Genomic DNA, 15,872 nt, shown 5'->3' on the forward strand with positions numbered 1-15,872 from the left:
TAGTAGCAGCAGTAAAATATTCATTTACATATAAATGGAAAACACAGTGACAACACAGTTTTTAACAGTATTTATTAAAATAGCTGAAATGTGCTCATATCATAACTAATAAAACTGATTTTAAAAGAGTCTTATGCTAGGCAAAAAAAAAAAACAAAAAACAAAAAGAATTCTTAAAAGAATTTTACAGAATTCTTAAAAGTGTGCTGAGATCCCTCTACATAAAACAGATGGATGGATTCAAAGAATTTCATTTCATTAAGCATTAACTGAATTATGAAAATACTTTACATGTCATAAGTTCAATTTTCTCTATAGTTATAAATTCCACAAACAAGATGTCTGAATTAGCAAAAGATTTCATTCTTCAAAAATGATAAAGTTAATAAATTATGTGTTTATTTATGGAAGGATAAATGAATGGCAGAAAGGCACTTAGAACTATGTTAAAAAAAGAAATCAATGTGCTTTTCAAACGTGTAATCTCATTCTATCCTAAACAACAAAAATAAAATTGTTTTCTAGGTAAAGAAATCAAGGCTCAGAGAAGCAAAGATTTCTGTAGACTGGGGACCAGCACTCTGATAGGCCCACTCCTGGCCTCTCCAGATGACGTGCTACACGCTCAATTTTAGCAATGTACAGAGTACTTACTAAAACTTTATTTTATATGCCATAGTCATTCAAATTAAATTAATATCAGTCACATCAAGATTTCAAGACAAACCCTATTAGGAAGTCTTAAAAATTATAGGATATTAGAGTTCACTCTATGATCTTATACTGAGCTATAATAAGCTTATTTTTGTATATTCTTCTGAATGCTACATTTAAATTGTATCTTTAAAAGTTTTTAAGGAGTACTAGGAGTGTGTGCTCAGTTCTGTCCAACTCTTTGGGACCCCATGGACTGTAGCCCGCCAGGTTCCTCTCTCCATGGGATTTTCCAGGCAGGAATACTCGAATGGGTTGCCATTTCCTACTTCAGGGTATCTTCCAAACCCAGGGATCAAACCCTCGTCTCTTGCATCTCCTGAACTGACATCACCTGGGAAATTCAAGTTGCACAGTAATAAGGGGTGGAGGCGAGGGGGTAAATTAAAAACAATGCATTTACAATGCTGGTCATTCACTCATTCTAAAAAATCTTTTTTAAAAAATCTGAGTACCTGAGTGCTGGGTACTATCCAAGGACTCGGAAATTTCAAAATAAATACGCTATACTATTAGCTGTCTGTGAGGATAACTTTCTTTATAATAGCCCTGTGCCTCATTCAAAAGGCATAAGAATGTTCATTCTTTTTAACTAGGTAAATGTAGAAGCAAATTTGTATACTAGGTGATTCTCATCCAAGGGTGTGTATCAGAATCACTAGAGAGCTTTCACGGATGTCCAGGCCTATATTAGACCTGCTATTTCAGAATTTCTGACCGGTATAAGCATGTGTATTTTTATAAAGCTCTCCGCGTGATTCTGAAGCACTTTGCCAGGCTAAGAACCATTGATATAAACAGAAAACTGCAATACAATATAAGCCCTTTTAAAATGCCATGAAAAGAAGTATCACAAAAGAATGAAAAAAACAATTTTAAGGACCGGTCTCACAAAGCTAGATACCTGAACTAGAACATGCAGAGTTCTTCTTTTCCACATAGAAGAAAAGAATGATGAACAAACAAACCATTATTTAATAACTAAAACTGTTACAATCTAAGGAGATGAACTACTGGAATAATCAATGAATATCAGCTTAGAGATCCGAGTGATGAAAGGTCACGGGATGTGTGGTCGCTTTATTACAGATACCTGAATATCGATTTGCTGTTGTTGCAGCTTTTCAAGATGCCGAATGTGTTGCTCCATGAACACATTCATTTGTTTTTCATGATCATGACAGTGTAGCGTCTCCTGTTTATTCTGCATGGTTGTCTGCTGCTCTGTAACACGCTGTAACTGTTTATCAGTCTCCTGTAACTTATTGAGTAATTCTGTAACAGAATTAACCTTTGCTTCCAACTCACTCTGCACCTAAAACAAAAATATCCAGACATCAAAAACATGCTCAATTATTAGAAAGGTTATATAAAGTGAACTGGTATAGAGAAATTATCAAACCAGAACTTTTACCCTCTATATTTCTTATGCTTCTAAAGCCTTTATTCTTAGAATCACAGAAATAAGGCAGAATAGCTATCCTTAACTAGATCTTTTTTCTCTTAAAAAATACCAAATTTGCCACATACAATTTTTATTTCGTCAGAAAACTAAGATCACAGCATCCAGTCCCATCACTTCATGGGAAATAGATGGGGAAACAGTGGAAACAGTGACAGACTTAATTTGGGGGGGACTCCAAAATCACTGCAGATGGTGACTGCAGCCATGAAATTAAAAGATGCTTGCTCCTTGGAAGAAAAGTTATGACCAACCTAGACAGTATATTAAAAAGCAGACATTACTTTGCCAACAAAGGTCCGTCTAGTCAAAGCTATGGTTTTTCCAGTAGTTATGAATGGATGTGAGAGATGGACTATAAAGAAAGCTGAGCGCTGAAGAACTGATGCCTTTGAACTGTGGTGATGGAGAAAACTCTTGAGAGTCCCTTGGACTGCAAGGAGATCCAACCAGTCCATCCTAAAAGAAATCAGTCCTGAATATTCATTGGAAGAACTGATGCTAAAGCTGAAACTCCAATACTTTGGCCACCCGATGCAAAGAACTGACTCACTGGAAAAGACCCTGATGCTGGGAAAGATTGAAGGCGGGAGGAAAAGGGGAAGACAGAGGATGAGATGGTTGATGGCATCACTGACTCAATGGACATGAGTTTGAGTAAACTCTGGGAGTTGGTGATGGACAGGGAGGCCTGGCGTGCTGCAGCCCATGCAGTCGCAGAGTCGGACACGACTGAGTGAATGAACTGAGTTTGGTCAGCAATCTTGGCTCTCCCACCTATTAGCTCTAAGACCTGATGCTGACTCTGACCTGTTTTTCAGTCTTCTCAGTTACAAATGGAGGGCTCTGCATATATGATCTGTATGGTCAATTCTAGCTCTAAAATTAGGATGTCCAGCCATCCCAGCTACCCAAGACTGAGTGGCTCCCAAGATGAGATACTCCACTGCTAAAACAAAGGAATCCAGGATTTTCTAGCAGTAACACAGGGATGAGAGTTAAGTCTCATAACTTCTGAGAAATAATACGTAACCACAGAGAACAACGAGAATGTCCCTAGTCACAGCTGGACACAACAATTACAAAATCAGTGTCTGGTACATTTTACAAAGAAGTTATGACTCTCTAGGAAGAAACAGATATACTTTTATCAGTGGAGCTGCTGCTGCAATGGCGGCGGCAGTTGCTGCAGCCACAGTTGTAGCTGAATCAATTCCACTGGGTGAAATTCTATTCTCCTGGGTAACAGGGTCCTTTTCTGTGCCTGCATCTTCTAAAAGCTGTACCTTCACCTCTTTAAAAACAGGCATGCTTTGAGTTCTGGAAATAAAAAAGAAAAAAAAGTCTATTCAATAAGCTATACTGAACCATTAGAAGAAATACCTACAAATGGCAATTTGCTGCAGGTGAATTTTTTTGATTTTTTTTTAAAAGATAAATTCCTATTTTTTGCTGTCAGCATATCAGTCATTTGGTTAATGAAATCTATTAAGGTTCAGGTCACCACACACTAAGAAAGTTAAAAGATAATTCCCAGAAGGCACTGATAATTTCAGAAAATATGACTTACACATGTGAAAAAGACATGGGCACAATTACAATGATTTATAGTCAAGAAGTGCAAATCTGGGACTTCCCTGGTGGCCCAGTGGTTAAGAATCTACTCGCCAATGAGGGAGACACAGGTTCGATCCCTGGTCTGGAAGGATCCCGTCTGTCATGGAATAACTAAGGCCATGCACCACAACTGCTGATGCTCGCATACATAGAGCCCATGCTCCTCCATAAGAGAAGCCAGCACAATGAGAAGTCCTGGCACCACAACAAAGAGTAGCACCCACTCACCACAAACAGAGAACACCCACATGCAGCAACAAAGACCCAGTGCAACCAAAAATAAAGAAAAATAAAATTTAAAACGTTTTTAAAAAGAAGTACAAATTTAAAACATACAGCAAAGGCTCTAAGTATTCAGGTATCAAGTTTTACTCCCAAAGGAAGACAACCCAAGAGGGACTATTAAAACTGCTGAAAAGAATTTCTAAACTTCTAACTCATTTAGATTTAATAAATGTCACCTAATTTATTAAAACGGGCATAAAATACATTGCTAAGCAGTCTGGATTAAAGATGAATCCGGAAAATACATATTCACAATAAGGCATTTAACTAAACACTTATTAAAAAAAAAAAAAAAAAAAAAAAGACTGGTCAATTTTGTGCTGTGTTTGGCCTAAAAGAAATTAAAGAAACACTGACAAACTTGAAGAGTGCCTAAGACAAGTCTAAGTAAAATCAGCAGGAATGTGCTTCATCTCCAGCTGCTGGATTTCCACCTTCTGAATTTTAAAGAAGGCATGGAGGTCTTAAACTTACTCCTCTTTGATGTTGCCTCATTTCTATTAAGAGCATCATTTGTCTCACATTCTCAAAATTTTGAAGTTATCTTAAGTTCTCTACCCTTCAGTTACCTTCTCATAACCAACTGAGTCATCAGGTTTTCTCAATTATTTCATCACAATTGCAGGAATCATGCCATGGAATTATAGAAGTAGGCGAACCCAATAGCCCAGCTTCCCTAATTTTCTTCATTTTACAGATGAAGAAAGAAACTGAGGTCCACAGAGATAATGGGATTTACCTGATCACGTCATAGAACTAGTAAGTAGCCAAGTTAAGGCCAATGCCCATAGACCGTCCCATGACATCAGGCTTTTTCTCTCAAAACAGCACTTCTCCCTTCATAATTCTGCTCAGTACAAAACCATCATCTCTTGCCAACTATTTCATTCTTCCGGTTTCTATTTGCTTAAAAACTTTTCACACAGATTTCACCATTCAAAAATCTCAAGTCATTCCTTATAGACAACTGAAATAGGCTAATTTCCTATTTGGCATTCTGCCCTAGGTTCCAACACATACTGTACTTTCTGTTTCCTCTCCCCAGTCACTCTGCTCTCACTGACTGCACTACACTGTTCTCACAGGTGACTCCAGGCTTTTTTTCACTCTCTTCTCTCAATCTTCTTCACCCAACTTGCTCTAACCTTCTTCCCAAGATTCAACAAAAGTCTTACCTTTTCAATAAGCCTGTTCTTGGGGACTTCTCTGGTCGTCCAGTGGTTAGGACTCCGAGTTCCCAATGCAGGGAACGTGGGTTCAACCTTGGGAACTAAGATCCTGAATGCCAAATGGCACAGCCAAAAAAACAAATATGCCTGTTCTTATAACACTTCCTCTTGATCTCTCCATTCATTAATTTCTTTTCATTTACTTTCGATGGGCTTCCCTGATGGGTCAGACAGTAAAGAATCTGCCCACAGGGCAGGAGATCCAGGTTTGATCCCTGGGTCAGGAAGATCACTGGAAAAGGGGATGGCTACCTACCCCAGTATTCTTGTCTGGAGAATTCCATGGACAGAGAAGCCTTGCGAGATACAATCCATGTGGTCGCACAGAGTCAGAAATGACTGAGGGACTAACACAACACTTACTTCCAATATCATATAACTGAGGTTTGACAGTCAGCCATCCTAGGGTTTAAATTGCTTCTCTTGTGGCTCAACTGGTAAAGAATCTGCCTGCAGTGCGGGACACCGGGGTTCAATGCCTGGGTTGGGAAGATCTCCTGGAGAAGGGAAAGGCTACCCACTCCAGTATTCTGGCTTGGAGAATTCCATGGACTGAATAGTCCATGAGGTCACAAAGAGTCATACACAACTGAGCAACTTTCACTTTCACAGAATAGACATTTAACAAAACTAAAGCTGAGCACCGAAGAATTGATGCTTTTGAACTGTGGTGTTGGAGAAGACTCTTGAGAGTCCCTTGGACTGCAAGGAGAGCCAACCAGTCCATTCTAAAAGAGATCAGTTCTGGGTGTTCTTTGGAAGGAAAGATTCTAAAGCTGAAACTCCAGTACTTTGGCCACCTCATGCAAAGAGTTGACTCATTGGAAAAGACTCTGATGCTGGGAGGGATTGGGGGCAGGAGGAGAAGGGGACGACAGAGGATGAGATGGCGGGATGGCATCACCAACTCGATGGACATTAGTCTGAGCGAACTCCGGGAGTTGGTGATGGACAGGGAGGCCTGGCGAGCTGCAATTCATGGGGTCTCAAAGAGTTGGACACAACTGAGAGACTGAACTGAACATGTTAACAAAATTAACAATGTATCGAATGTTTCCTCTCACAGCTCTAATCATGCATTCCTCCATCTATGCACCTATTCTCTCCCCAACTAAGCTCTAAGCAACCTGGAGTGGGGGACTTTTATACCACATAAAGAAAGAGCACAGAGTTGGTTCTAAATATACATTTAGCTGACTGGTGTACTAAGAAAATATAATTCATTCTGTCTGAAGTCTGAATGTGATTTATCCTTTAAGATCTCTCATTCTGTATTAATATCTTAAATTGACCAACAAGAAAAATAACATTATAAGGCCAGACATCAACTTCTTTATAAGCTTTAAAATTTTATTTTTTCCTATTATCAAATTAAGAAATGTTCAATGCAGCAAATGAACTTCTAAGTGTAAAGAACTAGAAAAAATGCACATAATTCACCCACTCAGAAGAAACTATTCCTTTCCTTTTTATCTTTCTCTAGAACTTTTTTTATTCCTAAATCCTCTGAATGTGGCATCTATCTCAATACTACACTGAAACCACTCTTACGAAGGCCATTAATACCTCCTCTTGCTCAATTCAATGGACACTTTTCAGTCCTTATCTTTATGTCTGAGCAGCTATCAAACTTAGAACCTCACTTCCCCGGTTTTGTTAAGACCAAACTCTTCACCTCTGGATAAACTTTCTGAGTGGCACTTAGAAATCACGTTGCTTTCTCTGTACATCTCTTAAAGATTCGGTTTTCTTACAGATCTATCCTAAGCCATTTCTTTTCACTCTCACATTCCCACCAGGCCAATTCAACCACTTTCAGAGCTCAGATTACTATCTACATACAGATGACTTATATACATGGATTTCTAGCTTAGAAATCTTTTGCCAGTTTGACATCTATATGGCTTGGCGGGTAAAGAATCCGCCTGCAATGCAGAAGAGACCAGAGATAAGGGTCTGATCCCTGGGTTGGGAAGATTCCGTGGAGGAGGGGATGGCAACCCACTCCAGTATTCTTGCCTGGAGAATCCCATGAACAGAGGAGCCTGGCGGGCTACAGTCCATGGGGTCACAAAGGGTCAGACATGATTGAGCACATGGCACAGAGGTTCAATTTGCTATCAGACGCTTTTCACCTGGATGTCTCATAGGTATCTCAAACCCTTGCCAATGTCTAAAGTGAAATTTATTCCCCCAACACCTCCCCTTTTCAATGAATACTATTACTGACTGCATTTATACAAGTCAAAAATCTGGGATCCATCCTTAGCTCCTTCCTCATGGTCACATCTAAGCATCAATTCCTGTCAATTCTATCTCCAAATTATCTTCCAAACCTGTGCACTCCTCTCCAGGCCAGCATGATTCCCACCTTCATATCCTACCACTTACCAATGGATTCAGGATCAATCTAACCCATCTCTTTAAAAGATCTTTGAAAAGTTCATAGTCAATTGGTTTCCTAGACTTCAGTCCAGCCCTCTTCTAATCCATTTTTTCCTGAGTGAGCCTTGTAAGAAATATATATCAAACTTTAAAACTGTTAAATGATTTGCCATTTCTCTTTAAGTCCAAACTTCTTTGGTGTAGTTCATAACTCTACTTACCTTTCTGACACAGGAAAGGTCATTCTACCCTTGTTCCAGACACTCTAGACAGACTCGTCATTCCTCAAAGGCTCATTCCAGTCAATTGCCTTTTTTTTTTTAAACAGCTTTACTGCATATTCTAACATCAAATAGGGCAGATTCTCCATCATTCCATTTTTGTTTCTCCAAAATTAGCTATTCTCCACTGTGTGTATTCTACATGTATGTATTCTTAACAGTATGTGTATATATTCTCAACTGTGTACCCTTTCAAGTAAATTTTAGTATCACTTTGCCAAATTCCATCTGCCATTCTCAAAAGAAAAACAGAAAATCAAGTGACACGGACTACAGCAAAGTTTCTCTAGAGACACAATTAGACTATCTTTTAACCCAACATGAGAGTCATTTTTATGGTTCTGACTCATACCATTCTCTACACTGCAATAACCTTCTCAAAGGCCCTTCCTAGTTTTTCTTTTTCAATTCTGTTTGTTCATCCTGAAATAGGGAAAGACCTACTGTGAACAAGTAGGAGGGGTAGTAGTCAGTTACTTCTCACTGTCCACTTGTTTATGAACAACTTCTCCCTCTCGGATCTGAGAGTTCTGACTTGAAGGCAAGTTGATAAAGCCCCTGTTGTGGTTGCAAGTAGTCACTTCTACCTGGGGTCAGTTGGGTGGAAATGGCAATCACTTTTTCTCCAATGAATTAGATGTAATCTGAAATTTTTAGTTTATGTACAGAATTTGGGAGACTGCCCCTCCGTCATATCCTTACTTATGCCTTTTCTTATATATTTACAAACTCCAGGATACAATTTACCATCCAAATTCTCCTCCTAATCACCTATTACATACTGGGAACTGGAGGCTGACCAAATGTCAAAAGGAAAAGCACCATTAAGCCAAACAACCAGCTGTGAAACTCTGGCTGGCTCAGATCACACTCCTTGTGGTTTACTGTGCTGTGCTTAGTCGCTCAGTCATGTCCAACTCTTTGCAACCCCATGGACTGAAGTCTGCCAGGCTCTTCTGTCCATGGGGATTCTCGAGGCAAGAATACCAGACTGGGTTGCCATACCCTCTTCCAGGACCTTGTGGTTTAGAGGTAGTATTTACTTTGTTAGTGTTTCCCAGAGTATAATATGTATATTATGAATAACTATAGGTAAAAAAAGAATAAACTTTACTTTAGTAGTTGTAGAGCTCTGGTCCAGGAGTAGAATATATTTAGCGCAGGAACATAAATCTCATTCCACCCCTACTAGTGATTTTTAAAAATATCCCTGGTGATACATTCTTTCATGTTTAGCACAGTGCTGTTGTCAGGGCTGATTCTGTATTTCATCAGCAGTAAAGATAAAGCTGGAAGGAAGTATTTAGATAGAGTAATAGCCAGTTTTCCTTCACTCCACTCAGACACTAAGCTTGTCCCTTTCTCAAATCTAAGCAGAGATTAAGAAAAAGTCTAAATGTCCTTTTTCAGTAAGCAGTATTATGTATGTGGTCATATATGTGACCGCTGCTACGAGTAGTATAGTGAAGTGACTAAGAGAGTACTCTTTAGACAGACTACCTGGGTTTGAATTCCAACCCAGTGAATACTTGCTCAATGACTTCAGGAAAATCAATCCCTCTGTACCTCAGTTTCCTTATCTCTAAGATGGGGATTCTGTAAATTGGGATGGTAATATAATCTGTATTATTGGATTTTGAAAAAGTTAAATGAGTTAATGCATATTAAGTGCTTACAACAATACCTCTTCAACAACCACCACAGCAACAATAATAACAGCCATTGTTATTATTGGCTGTTAACAGCCACTGAGTATTTTATACATGCCCAGCATCATGAAAAATGCTTTATACATATTATCACACTTATATATTTCACATATTGGAAAAAACAACTTTTTTCCCTAGGTGCAAAACATAAACAAAGCTGATTTTAAAGAAACACAAGAAATGCCTCACCCATTTTCTGTAAATGAAACTTACTTTTGTTTTAAAACTGCTCTTAGAGCATCTTTCTGTCCCACAGTGTACTGAGAAATAAAGATGTCATTTGCTGCAAAATAAAAACACAAAAATATACTTTAGATTCCTAGAAATGTATCACATTTTGATAAGCTACTCAAAAATTTTTAATTAAAAAAATGTTTGGGAATTCAGCAATATGATTTCTCAATTTAAAAAGACAAGAAACAAATTAAGTGACCTGAGTAATAATAGTCATAACTCGGGATTGTAAGAATAAAATTGTGTAGAAACACTTGGGGCTAAATTAGAGACATTTGTTCAAACTCTAATGAGAACACTGCTTCGCTGAAAACAAAACCAACTACTTTTAAAATGTTATTAAATCCATTTTTTCAAAGCATATTTTTAATCTATTATCTTACCAAAGACTATTCAGCCTTTATACTTAGGTATTAAATATCAAACTATGCAATAGGTTGGCAATAATAAAATTACCTTTACTATCACAAATCATTTTCTGGACTTCAGAGATTTCCAAGCTTAAGTTGGAAGGAAAAACGAATTAAAAATGAAAACAAGAAAAAACTATAAGGTTGTTTAATAAATACCTAAAAAAAAATCAATGAATATCTAAAACTCTAAAATTCTATCCTTACCAAAAAAATTCTTACATGTGTGCTAAGTCGCTTCAATTGTGTCTGACTCTGTGTGACCCTATGGACTGTCGCCCACCAGGCTCCTCTGGCCATGGGATTCTCCAGGCAAGAATACCGGAGTGGGTTGCCATGCCCTTTTTCAGGGGATCTTCCTGACCCAGGGATTGAACCCACATATCTTATGTCTCTTTACCACCAGCACCACCTTGGAAGCCCAAATTCTTACATATTACAACATAAATGAACCATGAAGACATGTTAAGTGAGATAAATCAATCACCAAAGGACAAAACACTATATATGATTCCACACATATGGAGATATAACAGAATATATAGAGACAGGAAGCAGAATGGTGGGAAGGGGAATAGAGTTAGTATACAATGAGAACAGAGTTTTGGTTGGGGAAGATGAAAAGTTCTGGAGATGGGACGGTGGTGATAGCTGCACAACATGAATATACCTAATGCCACTTAAAAATGTTAAAAATGGCAAATTTTACATTATGGGTATGTTACCAAAAAAATTAATAAATCTATCCTTTTACCTTTTTGTCTGTTCTCTTCCATTTTATTCAAAGGCAACACTTGCACTGCAGCATCTTTAGAAAAATCCTTCAGGATATGAAAGGAAGAAATGAAAGGCATAAATCCACTTTATGATTCATTATTATTAAGTACCATTTATTAGCTTACGTGACTACTGTGTCTCGGGAGGACACAACTATTTGTTTATTTATACACTTAATTCCAGCACCACCATGCTTAGGTACCCTGAGCTACTCAAAGATGTGTTGAATGAGTAATGAGCTGTCAGACAAGTGAATGAATTGGAAAATGAACAAGCAAGAGTGGTCCTGAAATTCAGATTCAAATCCCAATTTGCTACTTTCAGCAGAACAACCCATGTAACATTTCAATGGTTATAGTTAAACGTAAAAACATGATTCACTGTGAGACAAATGTAGTTTATAAGGATGTCCAATGCACGGCACTACACCAGAAATTAATTTCCACAGTATTCTTTGTCACTGAGCTATAATGTAGTCTCAGAAGACTTCTTTATAGACATGACAACTACAGCCAAACAGATTTCTGCTCACATGTGTACCCCAGGACTTCACTTCTAAGATTCTATTCACTGCTAAGACACCATGACATTTTAAGTACTTGCTTCATTTAACATTGCTTCACCTTCTTTAGGCACACATTTTCCCCCCTGCTAAATCATTAAATAGAAAATAAAAAATAATAAAAGAAAATTTATACAAGCTATCTGCTGATAATAGGTGTTAAATTCCTAAAAATAGCCAGTGAGACTAACAATACAGTGGAATGCATCTGGGAAATCAAAGAATTCCCACAAAACAGTAAGAAAAAGCACAGCACATAAATATGTATTCACAAGAGAATAAATACAGGTGGCAATATAAATGAAAAAAATTTCCCCTTCACGAATAATAAAAGAAATACAAAATCAAACAATGTGATGCCCTTTTCACCTATCAAAACAGCAAACTTTGTTTGTTTAATTTTAATGCTTCATATAAATGAAGATGGAGGGAAATCCACTAATTTTACTCATGACCTTGCTGGAGAATACATATTGATACAGTTTTTCTGGAGACAATCTAGAAATATTACAAAAAATGTGTATATTCTTTTAGGTAATAATTTTATACCTAGAAATTAATATAAGAAAGTGAGCTCAGATACAAACCAGAATGTTCATCACCTGGTTGTACATATTATAAAAATTTCGGGGGAAAAAACCTCAATGTCAAATAATAGGAATATGAACATATAAACTATGGTACATACATACACTGAAATTCTGTGAATTTATTAAAAGCTCCTAAGAAAAAAAATCAATGACATGCAACAATAACTTTAATATTACTTAGTTATAAAATAGTCCCATTTCATAAAATATACATATACATAGAAAAAAACTCCAAATGTTAACAGTACTTGATTTTATATAATTGTGGAATTTCTTTTTTCCTTCTTCTTTTTGAATTTTCTATAGTGATTTTAAGGTTTTGTTTTCTTTCTGCACATGTATAAGGATTTGCTCCTTATAGTAGGAAAACGTAACTTATCAGTAGAAAGAAACAAGTATGAAGAGGAGCAAATCTAAATATGAGCATATTGGACACAAACTTCTTTCATTTCCTCTTTAAAATAGTATGGTCAAATCAATAAAGAATATAATCTTAGCCCTTACTTATGAAATAAAAACGTAATGCAAAAAGGCTGCAGTTTGTGTTCATGGTAAAATGATAAAGAACTAGGTTTGCTCTGCAGGTATATTTTATATTAGACAAATCTACACAAAACAAATTGTTAGCCCATATTAAATCTAATGAAATCCTGCCTGATGATCTTCCAAAGATCACCCTTTTATGTTCAATTATACAATAATAACATATCCATATATTTGAGAAATTAAATAACAGAATTAAAATATCATTAATCTTTAAATAAAGCCTCCTCAAAAAAGAAATAAAAACATCAACCCAAAGGCTAGGCATTTATTCAGAGACCAAGTATAGCACGTAATTATACCTTTTTATGATGAATTGTTGACAAAATTCATAAGTAAATAGCTGCAATACCCGTTTTAGTTTACTTGTTAAATTCACAATATATAGTCAATATTATGATAAGCGGTCAAAGTCTAATTAAATTGTGTGACCAAATATATTTATAAACAAATATTTTCAGCATTATAAATTAAAAATGACGTTAAGATGAGAATTTCATGTTATTAGCTTTTAAATACCTCTTCAAAAAAAAAAAAAAGCACCCAAAAGGCTTCAGAATAGTTAGAATAAATTCATACTTCACTTTTTTAAAATTCTGTTGTTACAGCTCCTTTACCTTTACCTAGCAGTTTGTAAAAATATGTCTTCGGTAAGTGAACTTTAATTAAAAACAAGGCCTATTGCTAATCAAAATTTTAAAAAGCCTTACTTGACAATAGGTAAAACTTTAACATGAGTGTAATTAAGAATTCTTTTGCTTACACTTTCTGACACAGTAGGATTTTCTACTGGAGGCTGCTGATAATTTCTGGCAGAAGTTAAGTCTGATGAACCTAACAAAATAAAAGAATCAATTTTAGTGAGTTTTAAATTAGAATGTTTCCTGTAGAAACTGTATAAGCATAATTCAAGAACTATAAATTCCATATTAATGCAAGACCTAAACTGGAAGCCAATCTTCATGCAAAAAGCTTAAAATGTACATATATATATACACGGATGAAGGTTTTCACATCTGATATTTTGGAAAGTGAGGGCTCAGAACTGACAATCCAATAAGACAAGTATAAAAAGTTATACAACCAGTCACACTACTGAATTAGGACAAACTATGTGTGCAATCACTTGCCAGGAAGAAAACATGCACATGATATAAAAGCCTAGTTAAACAGCAGGCCTAGGTTATGCTGAAACTGCCAAAAGCAGCACCATAAAAACTACTTTATTTATTCTTTTTCGCACTTATATTCATTAATCTGATTACCAGTGAAGTGGGTAAAGCAACATGTTATCTTTACTTCCAGGGAGCTCAGACAAGTTAAGTGAATTGGATTATGGATGCCATCAAAAGGCAGAAATTGTGCTTTTTTACAATTCCAAACTGTACAGCATTAGCCAAACAGAAGGTAAAAAGCCAGCCCTACTGGTGAAAAGCACGTCACACTAGTTAAGTGTCTCCATCACAGATATGGACAAGAATCGTGTGCCAAAAAAAACACGCAAAGAAAAAATAAAATACGAAATGTTTTATTCATTCCATCTATTGAATATGATTCGATGTAGACTGTTCCTGCCTGGCCATTTTCCCAGGAAAAGGGGTCACTCTTCTAACGATTGTACAAGCGAGACATATCTTGTATTTAGGAATTTAAACATTAAAAATCCTCTAGGTTTTGAAACACACACACAAAACGAAATGAAAATAAAGACTAAAGATTTACAAAATCAAAAACCGGTTGAAACTATTTGGAATCACGTACCACATAACGTTCCATTCAAGCTCTTCCCAGTTCTAACAGGAAGACGTTTATTTGCAGACAACGCTGGAGGAACACGGGACAATTCACCTTTCAGCAAAGCCAAATTATCTCCCTGATTTGGAGAAACTATCTCACGAAGTCTCCTCGCTGGTACTTTAACCTTTTTTTTCTTTTCCAGACAAAACTCTGAGCCTTTCATATTACTGGTAACAAACCTAGTCCCACAGTTCTGAACAGAATTTTCTTCTGGGTCCATAAAACTTCAGAACAAAATTTTCACCGCTATGAGGATTTAGGGGGGCCGGGCGTAGGGGAGAAAAAATGAGGGAGGAGTATGATAAAGAAAAGGTTAATTTCACGTGATTTTGAAACATGCAATCATCAACTTTTACATAAAACAATGCCTAAACAGACTATCCACAAAGCCGGAAATTTCAATTTGGTATTTGACCCAGGATTGATTTACCCATCAATCCCACTAGAACATAATTACCCTTTAATTCCACTCAGTCTATTAATGCACCACTCCAATAAATCTGAAAGTGAGGAGGACAGGAGAACGGCCACATAAGCAATAATAACAATAACACAGAGCACTGCCCTACAGTACTCCGGGAGAGACGGCAGTACAAAGGAAACCAGATGCGGATGCGAGTTAAATGAGAGGGAATCAAGCAGGCAAAATGAAATGCTGTTTTTCCAAAATCACCTACATAAGAAGCTTAATAGCTTCCTTTAACCAAAGAGTCTTACACACCCCTTCAGAAGTAATCAGACACCTAAATTCACCCTTCCATGTCTCCCGAAAGCCCGGTTTCTGCGGAGTCACAGGTCTAATCTGACAAGTTCAGTTGCCCGCTGGTCAACACCTACTTCCCTTTAAACCCGCCCTTCAAACACAACACGCATGCGCGCCATGAAATCGTCCAAATCCTCCAACCAAAAAGCTAAACACTGTCGGGTGCTTCTCCATCCCTCTCCGGGTGGAAACAAACTGCCGGCGTGAAACACTTAAAACGGGTGTGAATTTTTTATTAAAGCCAGTAGTACATTGCCCCACAAGACTTAAAACACTGAATAACACCCGAGTCTCATCTAGGACCTGAAGAACTCCCGACCTAGCTGGTTATACACCATTCTTGTTATTAGGGACTGTTTACAGTAATGCTCCTGGAGACCGTTAGGGACGCGGGATTAAGTAAATTAGTTTTACAAAAAGTTTCGACAGATTCGTGTTGATATTGGCGAGAAAGTCAGAAATATAGAATTTTGTCTAAGAATAGAGTAAAAAAAATAATTGTCATGGTACTTTA

General features: G+C 37.0%; 1 protein-coding gene across 11 annotated transcripts in view; it reads right to left on the reverse strand.

The window, feature by feature from the left end:
• Positions 1–15,431, reverse strand: part of KIAA0586 (KIAA0586 ortholog) — a 136,606-nt gene extending 121,175 nt beyond the window's left edge. For 8 of the 11 annotated variants that reach the window (XR_011465639.1, XR_011465637.1, XR_011465636.1 and 5 more), the window contains exons 1-7: positions 15,317–15,431; positions 14,560–14,841; positions 13,562–13,632; positions 11,081–11,147; positions 9,896–9,965; positions 3,322–3,496; positions 1,808–2,029 (exon numbers count right to left, since the gene is read on the reverse strand). Coding sequence is in view for 3 of the 11 variants with exons in the window: in XM_070377768.1 (XP_070233869.1) it covers positions 1,808–2,029; positions 3,322–3,496; positions 9,896–9,965; positions 11,081–11,147; positions 13,562–13,632; positions 14,560–14,815 (861 nt within the window). In the remaining 8 variants the exon portion in view is untranslated. The remainder of the gene's footprint in view (positions 1–1,807; positions 2,030–3,321; positions 3,497–9,895; positions 9,966–11,080; positions 11,148–13,561; positions 13,633–14,559; positions 14,842–15,316) is intronic. The other 3 variants (XR_011465634.1, XR_011465635.1, XR_011465640.1) reach the window with 3 other exon arrangements.
• Between the last annotated feature and the right edge of the window lie 441 nt (positions 15,432–15,872).

Source organism: Bos mutus, chromosome 10 (assembly GCF_027580195.1).
Source record: "Bos mutus isolate GX-2022 chromosome 10, NWIPB_WYAK_1.1, whole genome shotgun sequence".
Classification (NCBI taxonomy): Eukaryota; Metazoa; Chordata; class Mammalia; order Artiodactyla; family Bovidae; genus Bos; species Bos mutus.